This window comes from Balaenoptera physalus (assembly GCF_965194825.1).
Source record: "Balaenoptera physalus genome assembly, chromosome: 5".
NCBI lineage: Eukaryota > Metazoa > Chordata > Mammalia > Artiodactyla > Balaenopteridae > Balaenoptera > Balaenoptera physalus.
In genome coordinates this window covers 27,905,279-27,929,794 of record NC_138884.1, presented here as the reverse complement: position 1 = coordinate 27,929,794, position 24,516 = coordinate 27,905,279, and the positions used below count along the sequence as shown (strand labels likewise).

The window sequence follows — 24,516 nt, the reverse complement described above, 5'->3', positions numbered from 1 at the left end:
GAAAAGGGAACCCTCTTGCACTGTTGGTGGGAATGTAAATTGGTACAGCCACTATGGAAAACAGCATGGAGGTTCCTTAAAAAACTAAAAATAGAACTACCATATGACCCAGCAATCCCACTCCTAGGCATATATTCAGAGAAAACCATAATTCGAAAAGATACATGCACCCCAATGTTCATTGCAGCACTATTTACAATAACCAGGGCGTGGAAGCAACCTAAATGTCCAGCAACAGAAGAATGGATAAAGATGTGGGATATATATACAATGGAATATTACTCAGCCATAAAAAAGAACAAAATAACGCCATTTGCAGCAACATGGATGGACCTAGAGATTGTCATACTGAGCGAAGTAAGTCAGAAAGACAGATGATATCGCTCATATGTGGAATCTAAAAAAGGGTACAAATGAACTTATTTACAAAATCATTTCTAACCTTTAAAAAGTCACCTAACCTGGTTAGTCCATTTTTCCCTCATCTGTAAAATGAAGGAGAAGATGCTGTCAGGGTGGATGATGAGGCCTCTTCTAGGACCTTATTGCCTGATTATTTTATCCCATTCAAGTCTAGAAAGCTGACATCGGCAGAGCATTTACTTCAATGTTCAGGCAGAGCAAGCTTTGTAGGCTTTTAAAAAGGATAACATTGTTTCTTAAATCACTTTCTGTAATTAACTTTAATATCAGTAATCTATTCATGTAAGAAAACAGCTACTTTCCATGAGAAAGTTTTATATGCCTTTACTTTTTATTTTGCTCTTAAGTTTGGCTTCAATATTACTACCGAACTTGTGACATTCCTTTTGAAATGTCAACCCCTTAAGAAAAGAGAGTGTTATTTCTTCATCTTAATCTTTTTATATAGCCATGATTTTACCCACTAGGCTAGCAAATATAAGTTGTGGGTAACGTGACTGAGCAGCGCTATCCAATAGAAAAATAATGTGAGCCACATATGAAATTTAAATACCTACTAGCCACATTTAAAAAAAAAAAGGAAAGAGAAACAGGAGAAATTAAAGTTAATATATTTAATGTAATCCAATTATCACAAATGTTATCATTTCAATATCTTATCAGTGTTAAAGTATCTCATTATTGTCAAATATTAATAATTTCTAATGATATTTTTCATGCTAGTCTTCAAATTCCAGTGTGTACTCTATACTTCAGCGCATCTCAATTTGGATGCTACATTTTCATCAGACATACTTGATCTGTATTTAGATTTTATAAAACTGACACTTGAAAAAAGTAGGTTCTCCTACACAAGTTGTCTCAGACATACTTAGAAGTTTTCCAGTAATTGAGCTGAGTAATGGTTTTAAATTAAAATTTAAATTAACTAACATTAAAAATTCAATACCTCAGCCATACTAGCTACATTTCAAGTACTCAAGGGCAGCATGTGACTAGTGGCGACCATGTTGGACAGCAGGCCTTATAGAATGACTGATGTGTTCAGTGATTTCAGTGGATGCTCAATATCCAAAGAATATCCTTCTCCCTTAGGGGTAGAGATGGGAGAGAAGGATGGTTGACTCTCCCTTCAGATAGGTGGTTTGAATGGTAGTTTCAGTAGCTATATGTGACTACAGCTATATGAGGACAAGTGGGCATGAGAAAGTATGAAAGAGCTACTTCTGCTAAATGATTTTTTTTTTTTTTTAGTTAAAAAATAGGTGGGGAAGAGGGGAAGAGTTCATGTTTTTGCTTTTGATCTTTTTTCTGTGTGTAAACCTCTTGAAGAGTGATATTTATGAAGCAGTATATGTCACTAAAGTACAAGCCAGTAGAGCAAATATTTAGGATATCAGAGAACTGTAAAGAAAGAAAAGAAGAGGAGTAGTACTTTTGGCACAGTTTGGGTTTACCCAGAAGCAGACCTAAGGCAAGGATTCAAGTACAAGCCATTTATTTGAGAGGTGATTCCAGGAAACACCAGTTGAGGAATGGAGAAATGTGGCAGGGAAGGAAAGAAGCCAATAAAGTGTGTATTATTAAGCGAGTTACCACCATGAGCCACTGAAATTTAAACCCACTGGGGAGCTCTGGGAAATGGCTTGGAAATGTGCCACAAAGTTCTACCAGCACAGGGAGGAGGGAGCTGAGGTATTTATGCACCAGCTTTCTCAGTCACTAGTTCAAGACTGCTCTCCAGTGGTGGTAATTCCTCCTTACCCACACACAGTCCTGATTCTAGTGGTCAAGGAAAGCCATTTACTCAAAGAAATCCAGGTGCTGGCAATTGAAAGTCAGGACAGTGTATACTAAAATGATATGGGCTAGGGGGTATGGGTGGGTAATGGACAGCATCTGCTGCAGACACTCTTTGACTTACAAAGAGTGACTTACTCTTTGTATTGAACAAAGGACAAGAGAGGTATATTTCAGATCTGTGAAGCTTTTTCAAAATGCATGCTCAATTTCCCAACCTTCTCCCCTTCCTAGACCTGAGATCCTGATAAAGTGGACCCACTTCTCCCTGTCCTGAGATCTACTGATAGAGGCATAAAGACCAAGGAGCCTTATAAACTTGATTCACTTACCTGTTCATCTAAAAGCATTTCACACCAATGTCTATCACAACCAGTTGCTAGAATTTATGGGTCCCAAAAGATATGCAGTGTTTTCCATTTTGGAGTTTGGGCTCTGAGAAGCCATTTACTATCCACCAAGGGATATCATCAAGTTCTGTCATTTTTGATATGTTTTCTCAATATATTAACAGTTGGTCTTTTAACTGACCTTAATATTATTTGTTGAATTCATAATCCATGTCATCTTACCACAGGGAAAACTATGTGGGGACTCCCAGCTTCTAGAAACCAAAACAAATAATTTCTCTTAAGAAAGGGATTTTCCAATCTGAACTTTTAATAAAGGGAATTTTCACTTCTAGTTTTCAAAGACTACTGAAAACAACTTTGGAGAATACTAAAAAGAAACTAGAGACGAATCAAGTAAAGTAATGAGGCATTTAATATTTATGCAATGAATTGAGAATTCTGGGCCATTTCTACCAAACAAATAAGAAAAATTATGAAAAGATATGATTCATATATATTGCTCTATTCTGCGCAATGGTACATAAAATAAATATCTAAAAGTTCATTAGATCCAAGATAATATGATTGTTTTTAAATTGTAATTATAAGTTCTGGCCATGCAATGTTAGAAATAGTCCAGTGGGGAATAATTGATGTGATTTTTCCCAGTAGTTCAAAGCAGAACAAAACACAAATCCATGTTTGTGTTGATTATGTGACTGTTTCAAACTAAAAGTTATCCAATTTTTATTTTTCACTACCTTAAGAGAGCAACATGAGATGGGCCATTAATTGCTGACCCAGTTATGTTCACTTTTCCTTTGAAGATTAATTTTTGATTTAAATGCTACAGAGTTTCCTTTCATTGACCAACGTGAGGTCATGTTGTAGAAACGGGAATTTGCTCAGCATGAGCCTTGTGGCCCCAAGCTGTTTCGAGCTGTCCCTGTAGTATTCAGGTGCTCTAGGTTGTCCAGAAGCTCATCCTTTGTTTCTGGGCCCCAGTGGAAGCCAAGGTTGGTGTGCTCCTTCCCACCCCTACCTACCTCCTCTGGTCTAAAAGCAAATTTTACACTGTCTGGAATGTTTTAAGTAATTATTTGATAGATGAAATACATGATATAATAACTATAAATATTTATTGACTACTTACTATGCTCTGGGTTCTTTATATACATTATCTCATTTAATCCTCACTCAACTCTTTGGATTAGGTACACTTACTATTAGAGTTTTGGAGATAATGAACCTGAAGCTTAAAGATTTAGTAAATCTTCCAGGGTCACCAAGCTAGAAGTTATTGTAAATGAATCTGCTATTTAATTTCATTTATTAGATTACTAGGAAGAGAAAATGCTGGGGAGTTTTAATCTCTTGTAATCTCCTATCCTGCAATTCCATTATTCTGCTCCTTAATGAGACTTACATGTATATTGGTTTTTGTACAAACTAAAATTAGAATTTAAAACATTTTATATGTAAGCAGAAGGCTCTCTAAGCATGATTATTTGCTCCAATAAAAACTGAATTATTGTAAAAGTCAATTTAGTGTTCTGTGATTTGTCTTATGTCAGCCTGGACTCTATCATTTTTAACCATTCAGAATTCTCACAAAAACTAGAAGTAAGTTATTTATGATTCTGATTTACTGAATATGTTCCAAGAAAATGCCTACAGGTCAGGCTATAAATAAAATACGTTATTTTATATTCATCACTCCCCCTACAGTTATCACAAATTCACAGAAAATTCTGCACACTTGTAAATTAGGAAAAAATATAAAACTTTAAAAGCCTGAGTCATTGATCATCTCAGGTGTAGCTGAGGAACCAACATCAGTGAGTTAATTAAGTTACTAGAGCTTTTCCAAGGAAAATAAAGTTAACTATTGTGAGCATCTCCTTTAGAAAATTTTTGACCTCATGAAAGTTAGTTGTTATTGAGTGTCTGCCTCTAAGTATAGTAACAAATCTCCACTTAAGGGATCTGGTGCATAATTAAAGTGCACTTTAGAATGAAACAAAAAATAGCAGACTCACAGATACAGAGAACAAACTAGTGGCTACCCATGGGGAGAGGGAAGGGGGGGCAATACAGGGGTGGGGGAAAAAAGGTTATTATAGGATTATATGGAATAGTGTGTGAAACTTTCAAAAATTGTAAGTACTGTAGAATTAAAGAATCTTTCATTCAGGGGCTTCCCTGGTGGTGCAGTGGTTAGGAATCCACCTGCCAGTGCAGGGGACGTGGGTTCGAGCCCTGGTCCAGGAAGATCCCACATGCCAAGGAGCAACTGGGCCCATGTGCCACAACTACTGAGCCTGCGCTCTAGAGCCCGTGAGCCACAACTACTGAGCCCGCGTGCCACAACTACTGAAGCCCGCATGCCTAGAGCCCGTGCTCCACAACAAGAGAAGCCACCACAATGAGAAGCCCGCGCACTGCAACAAAGAGTAGCCCCTGCTCGCCACAACTAGAGAAAGCCCGCACACAGCAACGAAGACCCAACGCAGCCAAAAATAAATAAAATAAATAAATTTATTAAAAATAAATAATAATAATAAAAAGAATCTTTCATTCAAAAAAGAAAAAGTACCTAGTCCATATGGCTGACATATATTAAGTAATAAGTTATGATTTTGGCTTCATTTAAAAAAATAAAGTGCACTTTAGTAACACCCGGAGTTTGATATATTTCAAGTGGTCAGCAAAGCATTGAGGGAGCACAGATGACCAGTTTTTACCCAACAACTCAGATGAACCTTTAATATTTTGAACTTAGAGGTCTTCTGGAGAAAAAATATCAGTTGGTTTGCACTGCGGGTTATCAGTTTGGTTCCTGAATGATCAATTTCTACCCTCCTGAAGTCATCCTACTGTGAATTTGTTTTTATCCCCTGAAAACTATTTTTATTGTCCAGACTAAGACTGTGTCCCAGACAACATCTTTCCCATCCCCAACAAGTATAGTAGTACATGGGTTTCAGGATACATCTGGCAGTTGTTAAGACAATAATAATACCAATAAAACTTAACATCTGTATTGTGGTTTTTATATGGCAGGCTCTGTGCTAAGTTCTTCACTGTGAATTACCTCATTTAATAATAAGACAGGATATTTCCCTCTGATGGGTACTTTTTCTCAGTGACTCCTGCAGTAAGATAGCTAATAGAGAATGTGGGTGGTAAGGGGTGTACAGGAGGTTTGAGGAGAGATATAAAGATATGAGGTCATCACTTGGACAAAGGGAAAGCAGGTCCAGAATATAGTAGAACAGGTGTTCTACATTATGCTCAGTGAAAAAAAGCCAAAGGCCAATCTCAAAGGATTGCATACTGCATGATTCCATTTATATAACATTCTAGAAATGACAGAATTATAGAGATGGAGAACAGATAAGTGGACATCAGGGGCTAGGGAAGGGGAAGGAGAGGGCAAGGGGTTCATTCGAGGAAAGGGATCATAAATTCAAAGTGAAAACAGCTGACTTGTGAGATTTTTCTCTTAGCCATGTTCCCATGATGAAGTGGAGGCACAGGAAAAGAAAACTTTGTAGGGCACATTCTATGGAGAAATGGAAGAGCAAGGGAGCTACGAGTATTTTTAGAGGAGTTCTTATAATTTTGGACCATGTGATCTAGGCTGGGTGAGGACAGAAGTGAAGCCCGGAGGGGGTTGATGGGTAGTAAGAAAGTGACATCTTTGAGATCAGAGGTGGTGCAATTTCTAGGAGTGACAAGGGCCAGAGTAAGACAGTGGGAATGTGTGTCTAAGAAGGACAGGAGGCAAAGGAGGGTCAATGGAGAAGAGGGGAAAAAACAGCCAACAGGCCGGAGTTTTGGGTGGATTCTCCTTGTGAATACTAAAATTCCAGTCCATGAACAGATATTTGTACACTCATGTTCATAGCAGCATTATTCACAGTAGCCAAAATGTAGAAGCAACCCAAGTGTCCATTGATGGGTGAATAGGTCAGTAAAATATAGTTAAGTACATACAATGGAATAGTATTCATTAATGTAACAGAAAGAAAATCTAACACATGCTGCGACATGAATGAACCTTGAGGACTTCATGTTAAATGAAGGTAGCCAGTCACAAAAAGACAAATGCTCTATGATTCTAGTTATATGAGGTATCTATAGGAGTCAAATTCATAGAGACAGAAAGTAGAATCATGGATGCCAGGGCCTCAGAGGAGGGGAGAATATTGTATAATGGGTACACAGCTTCAGTTCTGCAAGATGAAAAGAATCCTGGAGATGGATGGGGATGATGGTTGCACGACAATGTGAATGTACTTAATGCCACTGAACTGTATACTTACAATGGTTAAGATGGTGAATTTTATGTTATGTGTATTTTACCACAATTTTAAAAACCCTGTACATGAAAAAAATAAAATTCCAGTCCAAGTAGGATGACTGTTAGGAACTAGGGGAGCTGAAGAGGGTGATAAAAGAGATGAACAGGAGGTTGGCAGATGAGGCCAGGAGAGGGGAGAGAGAGTTATCCATCCAGGTGGAGAGAATCTCAAAAGATAAGTGGTTTTTGAAGGCGAATAGGATGAGGTTAGGAGTAAAGGTCGGGAAGTAGCAAGATGGAGTATGGACACCCAACCATCTTCTGGCCCTGAGGTGTGTGGGTTTAATAAAAATGTAAAAAAAAGACTTGCCCCTTGATCACAGTTCAGAGAAAGTAGTGTCCTCATAGGGCAGCCAGCTCAATCAAAGCAAAACGGTGGAGGATCAAGAGAGTGAAAGCATCATTCCCAGAAGAGATGGAAGCTACTAGAGAATTTGATTTAAACTTCCGAGACTTAAATTTCTGAGAGTCGTAGAGGAAGGGTTTGAGGAGCAGGACATGGGTAGGAAGTTGGGTTGGGCTAGATGATGGACAGAGCAGTGTAGCTATAAGGATCTGGGAGATAACTCATGACTTAGGAGGCCTAAACTTCAGCAGCGCCTCAGGTTGGGGACGGGGCCAGGTGACAGTAAGTTAAGCAATCCGTGATATTGAAGGGCCTGCCTGAATGGGAGGAGTCGCTGGCTCTTCTGTGGTGCTTGGGGCCATCTGAGCTTATTCATATGTCTCCTTAATCTTCTGGAAGAACAAAACTAGGGCCCCTGCCTTGGTTATTCCCCAGAAAACATGAGCAGGCAGAGTAGCTGATTCCACGAGGGACACATGAGCTCACGAGACAACTGAGGAGTATCACCATTATTAAAGAAGGTACAAAATGAGTAGATACCAGCTGAGAAAGAGTGATTGAAAAGATGGACCACAAATAGTAAGGGAAGAGTCTATGCAGCAGGAGCTAAATGTTGTTAAAAAAAATAAGAAGAACCAATGGGAAACATTTAGTATGAAAAATACAATAGTTTAAATATTAAAGAACACAATAAATGAGATAAAATACAGAATGGATACAGCTAAAGACAAATTCATGAGCTGGAAGATCAGCTTGAGAAACTTCCATATGTCCGCCAGAATGGACAAAAGACCCAATGAAATATCACTATATATCTATTATGATGGCTAAAATTAAAAATAGTGAGCATTCCAAATGCTGACAAGTATGCTGAGAAACTGGATCACTCATATATTGCTGATGGGAATGTAAAATCATACAGCCACTCTGGAAAACAGTTTGGCAATTTCTTTTTAAAACCAAATATGCAGTTATCATACAACCTAACAATTGTATTACTTCTTGGCATTCATCCCAGAAAAAGGAAAACTTGTATTCATACAAAAACTTGTACACTAAAGTTCATAGAAGCTTTTTAATAGCCAAAAACTGGAAATAACCCTTATGTCCATCAATGGGTGAATAGTTAAACTCTGGTGTACCATATTCCATACCATAGAATACTACTCAACAATGAGAGGGAATGAATTACTGATACATGCAACCTTACAACCTAGATGGATGTTAAGGACATTATCCTGAGTGAAAAAAAGCCAATCTCAAAAGGTATGATGCCATTTATATAACATTCTAGAAAACACAAAATTAAAGAGATGGAGATACATAAGGGGACATCAGGGGTTAGAGAAGGGGAAAGAGAGGGAGAGGGAATTCCTTTACGGTGATGGAATATTTCAATATTTTAATTGTGGGTAGTAGTTATATGACTCTATATGTGTGATAAAATAGAGTTGTTTTTTAAGGAGACAATAAAAGGAGGTTTTTTTATTCAAAGGTATAACTGGATAAGTAGATTTGTTTACAACCATTCTTGTGAAATACTTTTTAAAAAAATACAACCAACTTCTTTGCAAATAGCAGAAACAGACCTCAACTATGATGACCTAATTTTTGGTGGATAATGTACATGATTAGCCAGAAATAGGCAAGCTCACACTGGTAGATCAACTATCTCAGTGAAAACTCCGTTTGTGGCCCCCGCTTCTTGATTGATTTCTGTTCCCACTTTGTCTTCTACTATCTTGTCGACTTCCTGACCGACTCCCCTGTGGACTCTGTCTACCTGACCGGCCACCAGATCAACCACCTGACCGGCCAGACCGGCCCGACCGGCCACTTGACCAGCCACTTCTCTGTCTGGAATTAGAAGATGTGTTTCCATCATAATATTCTTCAATTTCAGGCAACTTGGCTGGCACTGAGAGTATCCAGTCTGAATCATGCCACTCTGCCTGTAACCTTTCTGACTCAGTTGTGGGAACATCAAAGCAAATGCCCATATTTCCTTTTAGGAGGCACATTCTGGTAGTTTGGGACACAGCACTACTACTCAGCTTTCTGTTAAGTTCTTTCCAAGCACAGCTAACATCCTGTATTTCTTCTGGGCTTTCCAGAGTCACGGTCACAAACCCCTTATCAGAGGTGATTAAAGAACGTGGTTCAAAACTTGATGCGCCAGAGATGTGGGCTAATGCTGCAGCCAGTGCACCCACTGCCCCTTTCTCTTCTATCAGTCTCTGAGCTGATGGACAGAAAAAATCAACAGCAGCGTAAGAAACGGAAGCCAGAGACCTGATGGCATCCATGCTTTTAGATTTAACTAAATCCATTGTAGAAGGAACACCTACATGTTTCAAAGTAATTCCTGCTTTTTGTTCCACATATCTGAATTGACCTCTTTCTCTTGGTTGATAAAAACATATGCAAATCCCTGTCCGGCCAGCTCTATCTTTGCATCCAGAGCGATGAATATAGGACTCAACATCCTGTGAGGGTGAACTCTGAATCACCAGGTCAACCTCAGGAATGTCCAAACCACGGGCAGCCACATTGGTTGCCACCAAAACTTTAAAACTACCCTCTCTGAAGCCTTTCAGTGTAATTTCTCTTTGTGACTGTGTGATGTTGCCATGTAAACACTGGGCATTCTCTTTGATGTGTGGATTCATGGCCATTTCCGTTACATTCTTTTTGGTCTCACAGAAGCTAATAGCCCTCTCCCTTCAGACCCGCTGTAGACTTGAAGGGCATCTCCAATAACTGCTGGCCTCTGAGACCAATGGCACTGGATGGCCAGATGTTCCACAGTAGTTGCAGCCTTTTGAGTCATTTTCCCAACAAGGTCAACCTGTTCATATCTGGATTTCATGTATTTTTTTGCAACTTTGTATACCCACTGTGGGCAAGTTGCAGAAAAAAGTAAAGTCTGAGGATTGTCTTCAGAATCAGTTTTGTAGGATTCGTGGATAATATCTTCAACTTGTTCAGCAAAACCTAAATCTAACGTTTGATCCACTTCATCCAGCACAGCGTGGCGCAGTTTAGAAAGATCTAATCAGCCACTCTGCAGATGATCTTTGATATGACCAGGGGTCCCAACCAAGATGTCAATACCATTTTGAATATGATTAATTTTGGCTTTGATATGATGTTCCACCATAAAAACACGCCACACTGAGTTTCCTACTTATATATTTGAAGTCTTTGGCTACTTGGTTTGCCAGTTCCCTTGTAGGAGCCAAAACAACTACCTTTGGTGAGAGGCTTTTTTTAATTGTCTCTTGATTTCTTTGGAGTCTTTCAATCAAGGGGATGGCAAAAAGAGAATGTCTTTCCTGTTCCTGTCCGCGCTTGAGCAATTAAATCTTTTCCTTCATATACAGAACCAAAAGTCTTAACTTGAATAGGAGAGAGATATGTTACCCCTCGACCTTTCAGAAGCTTTATAGTCTCTTCAGAAATAGGGAAATTGGAGAAGGCTCCTTCTTTCTGTTCACGTGTTAGGGTCTCTTCTAGTTTATTATCACTTGATTTATGAGTAGAGCTATCTAAGGATGACACTCGCTTTGATTTTTTTTCATATTCATCAACATCTCCATTTGACAGATCTTTTCTTCTCGACTTATGAGATTTAGAAAATTCATCTGAAAGTCTGTTACATCCTTCCTCGGTGTCACCATTTAGCTTCTCTTTCATTTTAGCTGTTTTGGGTTTGGCAATATCCCGGTCATCTGCAACACCATTTCCTCTTGTTTCTGATTTCTCATCTGAGTCATAATGGTGCCTTGACTTCCTTCTATCACTCCAGCATTGTGTAATATGTTTTTGGCTTATCTTGTTTACATCTTCATAACAGCCCTATAAGGGAAATACAGGTCCATAATCCCTTATCCGAATTCCGACATCCGTAGAGCTCTTTTGCCTCTCCTTCCTCTGGCTCTCGGTCTCCTCCAAAGGTGCCTCCAGCTCCATAATGTCCCCCCAGAGGAGTTTCCCAGGCATCATTCGCCACTGCTGCTGCCACCTCCCTCTGGGCACGGTGGCCAACAACCACCTACGGGCAGCCACGTGTCACAGAGTTTTATACAAAGACATTTTGGGTGTAGTTTTGCCAAAACTAATGACGTCTAAGTCCTATAATCTAGTTGATTGTATTGTGCCAATCAATTTCTTGTTTTGATAATGCACTATAATATGTAAGATGCCACCATTGGAGGGGGCTGGGAGATGGGTGCATGGGACCTCTGTGTATTATTTTTGCCACTTACTAGTTTATAATTATTTCAAAATAAAATTTTTTTAAATGAGAGGGGGAAAGTATTAAAAAAATATGGTGACCAGAAAAATAAGTGCCACCAACAGGATAATAGGAATCACAGGAGAGAAAAAAGATAGGCGGAAATATTTCAATAAAGTATGAAGATAAATGTTTTAGAATTAAAGAAAGAATGAAATAGCTTGAATTGAAAGTGTTCATGTACTACCAAACTAATGGATGCATACTCGTAAATAGACCTAGTGACATTTAAGAATATCAAAGACTATTCTCAAATGTAACTCCAAAAGGTTACAAAGAGGAAGAGCAGATCACTTCCAAACAACAAGCATCATGATGGCATCAGACCTCTCTACAGCAACAGTAGTGTAAGTGGATATAACCGTCATGAACACACATGCAGTTAACTACACAAACTCAAAGTACAGCAGCAACTGACAGAATTTCAGAGAGAAAACATATAGAGCAACAGTTGTATGAGACATTTTGACACTCCCCTTTGAGACAATCAAGCAGGCGAAAATAAACAGATACAGAAGATCTAAATATAATTAATAAGCTTAATCAATGAGATATGTATACACAGCAAATAATGTTTTCGAATACACTGTTTCTGAATACAAATGGAACATTTACCCCCAAAAAATATATTAGATGATTAAGGATCAATATCAAGAGACTGTGTTCCTTTGACCATAATGCAACAATAGCAAAGTAATAATGATTGCAAATGGATAACTTTAAAAATCACATATGTTTGTAAACTAAATACATAATACTGAATAACACTTCGGCTGAAATAAAGTCTGCTTCTTCAGAAATTTTTGATGTCTTACAAAGAAACTTTATTGTATAGTTTTCTTCATATAAGGCTAGTATTTATTAGGTTTATCCTTAGATATTTTATGACTTCTGCTGCTATATGTATAGATCACTTTTTCCATTACATATTCTGGTTAGGTATTACTGGTGTATAGGAACCTCCTAATTTTTGTGTGTTGATCTTGAATCTTATATTTTACTGAGCATTCTCCTAATTTTAATAGCTGAGTTATCTTGGCTTTTCTAGATGGTCATGTGATCCGTCAAATAATGACAGTTTGTACTCTTCCTTTCCAAGATTTACCACTTTAATTCCTATGTTTCTTTGCACCAAATATTACTTCTACTTTAAATATTGGCTCATCCTTGTCTTTTTCATGATTTGAATTGAAAACTTCTAATGTTTCTTCCATTTAGTGTACTATTTCTGGAGATACTTTATATCATATTAAGTAAGTTTCCATATATTTCTCTTAATAAGAATCAGAATGGGTACCATTCCCAACATATGGCTTAGGTCTCTAAGAAGCTGACTGCTGTACATCTCTCCATATGAAGTCAGAGAAAAGGAGAGAGGATCTGGGGTGCACATACTCAGCCCTTTTATGGATAAGACCTTGGAGTAGCAAACGTCATTTCCACTCAACATCTCAATGGCCAGATATTCATCACATAGCCATATCTAGCTGCAAGGGAGGCTATTGATGATTAATGCTTTTCACTCAACAGCCCGTGCCCATCTGAGACACTAACATCATAGAAGTGCAAGAGAGCAGATGTTGGAGGACAGCTAGCTACACCAGATAATCATATGTTGTATTCCTTTGTTAATGTACTGAAACGCATTAACACATTTTTTTAAATTCCCCCCAAAAAGGAATTTTAATGTTTTATTCTCTGGAACAAACCTGGAATCTTTAGTAGATACTCAATATCAGATTTTATTTGTTTTACTGATGTGATGAAGGAAAGACACAGTGTTCTAAATGTTTATCTAAATCTTTTTTCAGATGTATAATGTTCCTTGTTTACAGTAATGCCCTTATTTTCAATGTACATACCTGATTCTCCTGTCAAAAATGTATTTGACCTCTTTACTGTTACTCTTTCTGTTTTCACACTAGGTACTCAAACCATTTCTCAAATGAATATTTTACCATTTTGAAATTTATTTACTTTTGAGGCTCCCTCCCCTGTTGGTCCAGGAATAATTCCTGGAAAGCTGTGGAATGGAGAGAATTGTGGGATGTGCTTATGCATAAAATATAGCACACACAGTGATGTGTTAAGGTTTGGGGTGAGACGTTCATCGGCAGTCTGAGAGTTGCTACCCTTGTTTCTCCCTGCGTGCAAACTTTCATTTACACAGAAAAACTGTATTTGAAAATATTCTAGGCCTATGGTCTTATTTCCAAAGTTCATTGAACATTAGCTCTTTACTCCATAGGGCTTCTGTCATAAAGTCTGGTCTACTTTTCCATCTGATGCTGGACTAGACAGACACCTCAAAATCCTTTTACTCTTCCCTCTTAAACTCTTGAACCTATCATGGATTGAAAACTAGTGGCCCAAAGACTAACTCCAGGTGCTTTCCAGTTAAAAAAAAACAAACAAACAAACCTTTAGATGGATGTGTGTTATTTTCTTCTCAAATCATCTCATTTCCTGTTGTCTTTTCACCGGGCTTATATTTAGATTCCTGGCCTGGCACCTGTAGGATTTGAATTTATGATTCTCCACCAGGAATAGCCCAAGGCAGCCATCTCTCTGCATTCTAAGCCCTGGACTCTTTTTTTTTTTTTTTTTTTTTAACATCTTTATTGGAGTATAACTGCTTTACAATGGTGTGTTAGTTTCTGCTTTATAACAAAGTGAATCAGTTATACATATACATATGTCCCCATATCTCTTCCCTCTTGCATCTCCCTCCCTCCCACCCTTCCTATCCCATTTAACACACAACTCATCTCCTCTTTGGGGAAGCTTTCTCTGCCCGCCTCTCTTCCTCTGTGGTTGGTTTGCCATGTGGCTCTCCAGAGTCAAGATAACCCAAACACAAGGCACTCTCCTCCTAAATACACCTCCTCACTTGGTTGTCTCAGTTAAGATGCATCCAGAGAGGTAGACCAAATAACCTCTAATTAGACTCTTATCCATTACCAAACAATAAGTATAAAAAACCTATAAATAAGTTTTAAACTTTTTTGGAAATATTTTTAGACTTACAGAAAAGTTGTAAAACAAAACCTTCTTGTACATCCTTTACTGAGCTTCCCCTAATCATTAACACATTTTCTAATGTTAAATCACCCTCACCTTCCTAGGATAAATCCCCCGGGTCATGAAGAGTTTTTACTATATGGTTGGAATCCATTTGTGAGTGCTTTATTTTTGCATCTGTGTTTGTTAAAAATAATTTTTAAATTAATGCAGAAAGTGATAATACTTTACATTTCTATGGTACTTTGCAGGCTTTGTAAATCATTTCACATACATTATCTCACTTGAGAATAGATAATAATCTATTAAAAGAGCAGACTCTTTTTTAAAAAAAGTAGATATTAAGTGTATAAATAAAAAATATCTACAAATGGAAACTGCAGGTTTCTCTTAGTATTGACTAAATTCTAAAGGGCCATCCATGGAACTAAAGTAAGGATTAGGGGAGAGAGGATGCAGAGAATTGAAAAAGGATTTTTGCTCACATGAACTTAGGAGGGATTTTATCACCCTCCAAGATGCACAGGAAGGAAAGGGGCTGCCAGCTCTGTAAAATATCTAGCCTTTTGCTGGTTTTCTAAACATTCTATTAACACAGTGTTTAAACAACCTGGTTTTGAATTCATAAGTAAAGGATTTCCTGGTTATTCAACATTCTTTGGCTTTTTGAACTTTTGTTTGGATTCCTTACTTCTCTGCATGTACCAAATTAGATGATGGCAATTGAGCCCTCTCCCGGGAAAAGGAAGCACTAAAACTACAGGCTGCTCCTGCTGTTTAACTGGCAGCAGGGTCCTGTGTGTCCTGGCCACACGTTCTCTCGCAGGGCTGAAGGGTTTTTCCAGGATGCACGATAATTACACAGCAGCGATCACACAGAAGTAGAAAGTGGCTTTGGGAGGAAAATAGATGGTAGGCTGACATCACTTTGCAAAAAGAGACACTCTATATTACAGTGACTAGGAGTCAGAGTATACACAGAATTGCCCAAATGGCAGGACCTCTTTGTAGATTTTACCCGTACAAAATATGCTTTTTTTTTTTTATGAATGGCTGTTATATGTTTAATCTTTTCATTTAACATATGAAGTGGACATTTTTCCAAGTATGTTTGGATAGCATGAGTTTTTTTTGTTGTTTGGGTTTTTTTTTTAATATCTTTATTAGAGTATAATTGCTTTACAATGGTGTGTTAGTTTCTGCTTTATAACAAAGTGAATCAGTTATACATATACATATATCCCCATATCTCCTCCCTCTTGCATCTCCCTCCCACCCTCCCTATCCCATCCCTCTAGGTGGTCACAAAGCACCGAGCTGATCTCCCTGTGCTATGCGGCTGCTTTCCACTAGCTAGCTATTTTACATTTGGTAGTGTATATAATCTATGACACACAAGAGGCTCGGGTAAGAGAAGTTAACAAAAAGCATATTTTGATATACACTACCAAAACATGCTTTTTGTTAACTTCTCTTCCCCGAGCCTCAGAGCCTCCTGTGTGCCATAGATTAGATGCTTAAGGCAGCACTTAACTCTGAGGAGATCTCCCAGCTGGGCTTTCAGCGCTGTCTCCCCCATCACCCCCACTTCTCCCCTCGCTCCCTCCTCACATACACCCTCAGAAGCAATTACACTACAACCTACCTGGGGAGAATCTGCTGGCTTCTCTGGGACGCAAGCTGCATCTTCAAAATGAAGCAAAGATCTGGGAATTGTCTGAAAACTCACATTGGTGCACATGTCTTATTTGAACAGATTAGATCCTATAGCAGCTTTTGGTCCTAGATTTTGTGCATTGATCAGACTGCTCAGATAATTCATCAAGTCCACTTTGTACCATTTTTGGACACCCTAAATACCTAAATTCTTTTTTTAAGTAATTTTTTTTTTTAACTTTGGGTTTATTTACTTATTTATTTATTTATTTATTTATGGCTGTGTTGGGTCTTCGTTTCTGTGCGAGGGCTTTCTCTTGTTGTGGCAAGTGGGGGCCACTCTTCATCGCGGTGCGCGGGCCTCTCACTATCGTGGCCTCTCCTGTTGCGGAGCACAGGCTCCAGACGCGCAGGCTCAGTAATTGTGGCTCACGGGCCTAGTTGCTCCGCGGCATGTGGGATCCCCCCAGACCAGGGCTCGAACCCATGTCCCCTGCATTGGCAGGCAGACTCTCAACCACTGCGCCACCAGGGAAGCCCCCTAAATTCTTAATGACTATTTCTATTGGGATAAATGGATACCCTCAGTATCTCTTTTTATCGCGCACAGTAATAGCCTAAAGTGCATGGAGAAATATCCCAGAATCCCATCTATTTTTTACCATCATCAGCCCTAGAAATTCATTATGAATAATGAAGATGAATAAGGTTGAGGTGCAGATGAAAAGAACTGCCCCATTTCCATTTTCACTGTCTTTTCAAGCGGATGTCGTATATCATGAAAGCACAACAGTGGGATGAACGACACAGGTAGTGTAACTAAGCACTTAAGTTTAAAATAAATGTGTTAAAGTAGCTAATTATACTTTATAGGAAGAGAAAATGTTTTCTCTTGTCCTGAAAAATAGGTGATGGGTAATTTAAAACTTCGTGGATATCCAAAATTTGGTTGCCTATTTTTTTTTTTGAATTTTAGAATTTTATTTATTTTTTTATACAGCAGGTTCTTATTAGTTATCTATTTTATACATATTAGTGTATACATGTCAATCCCAATCTCCCAGTTCATCCCACCACCACCACCCCCTGCCACTTTCCCCCCTTGGTGTCCATACGTTTGTTCTCTACATCTGTGTCTCTATTTCTGCCCTGCAGACCAGTTCATCTGTACCATTTTTCTAGGTTCCACATATATGCGTTAATATATGATATTTGTTTTTCTCTTTCTGACTTACTTCATTCTGTATGACAGTCTCTAGATCCATCCACGTCTCTACAAATGACCCAATTTCGTTCCTTTTTATGGCTGAGTAATATTCCATTGTCCATAGGTACCACATCTTCTTTATCCATTCATCTGTCGATGGACATTTAGGTGGCTTCCATAACCTGGCTATTGTAAATAGTGCTGCTGTGAACATTGGGGTGCATGTGTCTTTTTGAATTATGGTTTTCTCTGGGTATATGCCCAGCAGTGGGATTGCTGGGTCATATGGTAATCCTATTTTTAGTTTTTTAAGGAACCTCCATACTGTTCTCCATAGTGGCTGTATCAATTTACATTCCCACCAACAGGGCAAGAGGGTTCCCTTTTCTCCACATCCTCTCCAGCATTTGTTGTTTGTAGATTTTCTGATGATGCCCATTCTAACTGGTGTGAGGCGATACCTCATTGTAGTTTTGATTTGCATTTCTGGTTGCCTATTTTAAACATGCTGAGCTGAAGTTTGAAAAAGCTGTCCAGTTCCAGAGCCCAATTCTTCACTGTTACTCTCTATGGTCTCTTAATATAATTAAGGAGATAATAGGAACATTGTTGTGCAGGGAGGGGCGGAAACTAGTGAAGAAAGGGTTAGGCTACCAAATAGTAAATATGTTAACAGCTCCACAACCAAAAGAGCCTGGTATTGGGTCAGCGAAAGATAGACTCATCTTACAAAAAAAAAAAAAAAAATCCAAAAGTAGACAACAATATATGTCTGAGAATTTAGGGGAAAAATAAATTGCATCCTATCTGTCTCCTTTCTGCCCAGCACATTATAGGAGCTCAATAAATGTGTTGTCATTGAATCACATTCAGATTGTTCAAGATTTAAATGGAAAAATAAAAATACATTTAAGGTTTCAAAAAGCAATTTTAGATGAGTATTTCTATCATCTTTGGTGGAGAAGAGCTTCCTAAGCAGAGTATCAAAACTAGATGCCATAAAGGAATATACTGATAAGTTGACTACTAAAAAGTATAAAACTTGTCCAAGTCTGAGCATACAGAGTCTTATATAAATAACCCCAAGATCTTATCCTCAAAAAAAAAAAAAAAAATCTCATTCTGGAGCCTTGAATAGACACGCTTAAAAAATATAAATAAAAAAATAAAATGAAAAGTTTGGATTCTGTCACTGATTAAATATCTACAAAGTGCCTACAGCACTGGGATGAGCTTCAACAGGCCGGATTAGTCCAGTATGCAAAGAGGATCATATTTCTGTAGAGACAAAACCTTCCAGCAGCTTTAATTCCTCACGAAACCTCAGACCACATGCAACCATTAGCTGAAGTAAACATGATGAGAGAACAAGCATCAGAATTGTCAGTAAATTCTGCAAAGTTGAAATCTAAGCCATCAGTTTCAGTAATTCCCAGAAATAACAGCCAAATCTAAACACTGTGTAGTTTTGTGATTGTTACAGCTGAGCCAGTGCAAAGGTTTTAGGAATTTAAAAAATCATATAATTGATGTCTCATACACAGACACCATTGTATCTAGTTAGCTTTTAAAAGTATTCATGTCAGCCTAAGTGAAATACCATCAGAGAATTTAGGATGGAAAAACTGCATAGAAATCAAGGTCAAGTGAAAGCCCTAAATAACTTCTAAGAGACTTGCAACAGCCTGAACAAATATAATCTGGTCGTTCCGTCTCGCTGACTGACCTCAGCACGTGAATAAGGCCAGCTTTAAGCAGCTGAAGTGGTGTTTAATTTTATCCGGAATCCATACCCTAATTGTAAATTTGCACTTTAATTTGTAGTAACCCCAAGTAATAGGATATTTCCGTGTCGAAGTGGGGCCCGTAAAGAACGTTGCGGGCGTGGGTTTGAACGGGGGTGATCCCTGAGAACTAGCCTAGCGAAACTGATGTTCTAATCTGTGCATCAGCCACAGGGCCATGTCGAGTCGGCTCATTTGGAGCTGATGTCAAATCCTTACTAAAGACCCCTTACGGAGGCCCCTGAACTCCTCACCAAGAGGCTGTGCCTCAGAGTGTCATGAAGAACAGGAACAATGAACCAGGTAACTCAGACTGAAGAAAGGTACGACTTCTGCTCCAAAGCATCCAGTAAGACACTTGGCGGTGAGAGTATTTGAGAGCGGAGGCAAAACCATCCTGGAACGATCCTTACAGCCTCTATCCTCCCTTTGCTTGGCGTGAGAATACACAAACTGTTTATATTGAATTAGGTAAAATAAGCAGAAGATAATTCTGAGACCATTATTTTATGTTGGCGGGTCATATTCGAGCTTGTTAAGAAGACTCCTTTGGCAGAAACAGACTCACAGATATAGAAAACAAACTTGTGGTTACCAAAGGGGAGACGGAAGGCGGCGGGGACAAATTAGGGGTATGGGATTAACGGATACAAACTACTTACTATGTATACAATAGATAAGCAACAAGGACGTATAGTATAGCACAGGGAATTTTAGTCATTATCTTGTAATAACTCATAATAGAGAATAATCTATAAAAATACTGTATCACTATGCTGTACGCCTGAAAGTAATATAATGTTGTAAATCAACTGTATTTTAATACACTTTGGGGTTGCTTTGGGTACTCATTGTAGGAGAAAACTGCCTTGGGAATGATTAGTAGAAATCTGTAATTGAGTACCCCCAGTGTCCATGGGAAAGAGAGAACTCACAGACAGATGACATGAAACTGGGCATTTTATCCTTTGCCATGGGGTACAAAGTGCCCTTTCCCCTCCTCGGGGGGATCTGTGAAACGCGACATAGAACTGTAATCTAGGCTGGTTGGGAAGGGTCTACCCTTTACTAGACCAGGGTCAACCCCACCTTAAGGAGCTAGAAAGTAGCACCGTCATGACCTCGCTGGTACCAAAATCACGAGTTTGTTTTAGGTTCTTTTCTCATATACAAGATAGCAGCATCCCAAGGTAGCTGAAGAAAGAGAAGATTCAACTACGTTTCTGGCTATTAGATCTGAGAATTAGACCTGGCTATTTGATCTGGCATAGAATCATTGAAAGAAGTGTCATTATTTGGTGCCTGTTCCTTTGTCCAGACATTTCACTGTGATTTTCTCTTTCTCTCATCCCCTTACCCTGTTGTCCCTCTCACAACAGGTGTAGAAGACATCGTGGCAATAATGATTCCTGAGCCCAAAGGGAAGGAGATAGTAAGCCTGCTGGAGAGAAACATCACCGTGACGATGTACATCACCATCGGAACCCGGAACTTGCAGAAATACGTGAGCCGCACCTCGGTTGTGTTTGTCTCCATCTCCTTCATCGTGCTGATGATCATTTCCCTCGCCTGGCTGGTCTTCTATTATATCCAGAGGTTTCGATATGCAAATGCCAGGGACAGGAACCAGGTGAGTAGCCGAAAGTTAAAAAAAGAAAAAAGTTAAAAATTATTACCAGAATAAGACATATTATTGTGTAAACTTTGGAAATCACAGAAAATACCAAGACCAAAACCAAAATTACCTATGATGCCCCCACTCAGTAAACACTGTTAACATTTGCTGTATAGTTTTTCAGATCTTTTCCAAGTACACATATTTTGATGTTTTGCTAACATTGTTCTGTAACATGGAAGTGCTTTGTCCCACATTCCTATTGCTCATTTGGGGGACAATTATTTACTTATTTAGGCACAAAATAAATGGAGAAAGAGGAAGGGAGCTGAGATTATGCTAATTGTATCAACATAATGTGGAAAGAGCCAGGATGTCCTCCTTGTGAACAGAAGGAGACAAAAAATAAAAGGTATTTTAAAAAACAATTAATTTTGGAACAGACAGTGCCTACACAGTGTAAAATGCAAAAGGTGCAAAATGGTATACAGTGAAAAGTAATTGCTTTCCCATGTTTGTCCCTCAATTAAGCAGTTCTTCTCCTTGGAATATCTTCTCTTCCAGGGATATTTTATGTGCTTACAAACGTGTGTGTGTGTGTATATGTGTGTTTTTAAACAAATGATAGCACACTTAACTCTGTACCAGTATTTCTCACTTCATCTTGGAGATTAATTCTTATCAACACTCAACCCAAGCTGCCTTCTCATTTCTAATAACTGTACAGGCAGACCTTGGAGATATTGCGGGTTTCATTCCAGACCACTGCAATAAAGCAAATATCTCAATAAAGCAAGTCAACAGGAATTTTTTGGTTTCCCAGTGCACATAAAAGTTATGTTTACCCTATACTGTAGTCTATTAAGTGTGCGATAACATTATGTCTAAAAAAACAATGTACGTACCTTAATTTTAAAATATTGCTAAAAAATGCTAACCATCATCTGAGCTTTCAACTCATCGTAATCTTTTTGCAATAGTAACATCAGAGATCACTGATCACAGATCACCATGACAAATATAATAATAATGAAAAAGTTTGAAGTATTGTGAGAATTACCAAAATGTGACACAGAGACACAAAGAGCAAATGCTGCCAGAAAAAATGGCGCCAATAGACTTGCTCAATGCAGGGTTGCCACAAACCTTCAATTTGTAAAATACACAGTATCTGTGAAAGGCAATAAAATGAGGTATGCTATGTAATGTTTTATTTTCTGCATATGCCGCATTTATCTAACCAGCTCCTATTAATGGATATGTTTTCTCTTACCAAAAAACAAAACAAAACACACACACACACAAACATGTACACGTGACACAGCACATTTGTGAGTATATCTGTATGGTAAATTCTGGAAGTTTTATAGCTAGGGTAATAGTATGCGTACTTTAAACTATAATAGATACTGCCAAATTGTCTGCCAGAAAGGTTGAACCAATTTATACATTAACCAACAATATAGTAATACTGTTTATACTAATATAAACGACATTTGTGCAGTAGTGTATTAATTTAATACTGCTTATACTAACATATACAACAATATACTAATAACAAACACTATTTACGCATATCCTTACCAAATGAATGTTACAGCTTTTTTGTTGTATGCAATTTAATAAGTTAAAAATGATATCACATTTTTCTTATCACAAATAACATAAAATAGAAAAAGGTGATTTTTTTTTTCTATAAAGTATCTGCTTACATTATTAGACCACTTTTCAATTGAGCTGTTGGTCACATCATACTGATGTGTATAAGCTCTCTACTGGTCAGAGCAGTTAACCCTTTTTTGGGGGATCCTACAGATTCCATTTTTTTCCTCCCAAGTTGTCATTGTCTTTGATTTATCTTTGGAGCTTTTTACTATGCAGAACTTTGGGGGTATTACATAACTGAATTTATCAATTTTTTATAGCTCCTGAGTTTTATATAATAAGATCTTCTATAGCCCAAGACTATAGAAAAACAGTATCTCATGGTTTCCTCCACTGCTTTTTTTATTTCACTTTTATGATTAAAACTTTAATCTACAGAGAACTTATTTCAGTGTAAGGAATCAAGTACAGAGCCAACATTATTTTTGTTTCAGATTGCCTTCCAGTTTTTGTAACTGGTATTTATTGAATAATTAATCTTTTCCTTCTCATATGCAGAACCCTCCCCCATCTAGCATATATTAAAGCCCCATATGTATTCGGTTCTATTTCTATGCTCTATAAAATGTAGCTTTAATCTGTCTATTCACATTCCAATATCATACTATTTTGAATATTTTAGCACCATAATATGTCTCATATCTGTTCATGCTAATCTTCTTTTATTGCTCTTTCACTTTTTTCATGTTTACCTTTATATGATTTTAGAATCACTTTTAGCTAGGTTTTTAATTTATAGAATAATTTAGAAGGAGTTTATAACCTACTGATGTTGAATCTTCCTATCGAAGTGTAGTATATGTTTTCCCTTTATTCAACTATTCTTTTTATTCCCTAATAGCATTCAAAATATCCTCATTTAATCTTGCACATTCTTCTTATGTTTATTCCTAGGTCATTGTGTTGAAATTATAAATGAAATCCCCTTTTTCATATGGGAAGTCTTTTGATTTTTTTTATGTTTATTTTGTACATTATTATAATTTAGTAATTTATGTATTTTATAATTTATTATCATTTTAAATTATTATTATTACCATAATAATAGTGATATTATATAGTATATATTAAATGCAGGCATGTTGTAAGAGCTCTCTATATATTTACATACTTAATCTTCTTAATAACCTTATAGCAGATAATTCTGTTTTCTTCATTTTACAGAGAAGGAAACAGAGGTTAAATGAGTTGCCCAAGGTCACACAGCTAGTTACTAATAGAGACAGCAACTGAACCAACAGCAAGGCTTCAGAGTGTATGCTCTTAAGCACTACATTGTAGTACTTGTGATTGTTTGTATTAGTTTATCAGGATTATACTAATAATATGCAATCAATGATAATTTACTTCTTTCAAATTTTAAAACTCCTTTTTTTCTCTATTATCTGACTTCACTGACTTGTGCCTCCAGAATCAACTAAAGTAATAGTAGTAATAGTGAACATATTACTCTTCATTCAGTATTTAATGGGAACATTCTGAGTTTAATGGATCGTTTTTATCATTTCTCAATTTTATTATTTCCCCATGCAGTCTTCTAGGTTAAGATCTATATTTAACATGTTATATAAATGTCAACACAGTCCTGTTTTATTCAGAGTTTTAATCAAGAATGTACTTTTAATTTTAACAAATGCCTTTTCAAGAGCTGTAGTCTGGGTTTTCTCTTTTGATCTATCAATAGGAGTGGTTTAAATTAATGGATTTCCTAATATTGAGCCATCCTGAATTTCCAGTACATGCTAATCCTCTAATGTGTGCTAGATTGTTTTGATCATATCTATGTGGTACATTATTTATTTTTTACCTTGATATTCACATGTGAAATTTGTCCATAGTTTACATTTTATCATGTTTAGGTAATGGCTATACTGGTTTTATAAGAAGAATTTGCAAATTTTCCTCCATTTTCTGTAGTCCAGAGTTGCAGTGTCCAACATAGTAGCCATGTGTGACTATTTAAATTTAAATTAATTGTAATAAAATAACATGTAAAATTCTGCT

At 37.5% G+C, this 24,516-nt stretch overlaps 1 protein-coding gene, 1 long non-coding RNA gene and 1 pseudogene across 3 annotated transcripts in view; 1 reads left to right on the top strand and 2 right to left on the bottom strand.

Annotated features, from left to right (window-relative positions):
- RNF150 (ring finger protein 150) overlaps positions 1–24,516 on the top strand; it is a 253,046-nt gene that overhangs the window by 138,701 nt on the left and 89,829 nt on the right. Inside the window, exon 2 of the mRNA XM_082463426.1 lies at positions 20,612–20,862. Coding sequence (XP_082319552.1) covers positions 20,612–20,862 — 251 coding nt within the window. The remainder of the gene's footprint in view (positions 1–20,611; positions 20,863–24,516) is intronic.
- Positions 995–15,617, bottom strand: LOC309661612 (ATP-dependent RNA helicase DDX50-like; annotated as a pseudogene). The gene is made up of 2 exons: positions 11,181–15,617; positions 995–11,069 (listed from the first exon to the last, which is right to left on the bottom strand). The product of its transcript is annotated as an ATP-dependent RNA helicase DDX50-like (transcript).
- LOC309661650 overlaps positions 995–24,516 on the bottom strand; it is a 110,238-nt gene continuing 86,716 nt past the window's right edge. Inside the window, exon 2 of the long non-coding RNA XR_014264138.1 lies at positions 995–4,996. This is a non-coding gene — a long non-coding RNA (uncharacterized lncRNA). The remainder of the gene's footprint in view (positions 4,997–24,516) is intronic.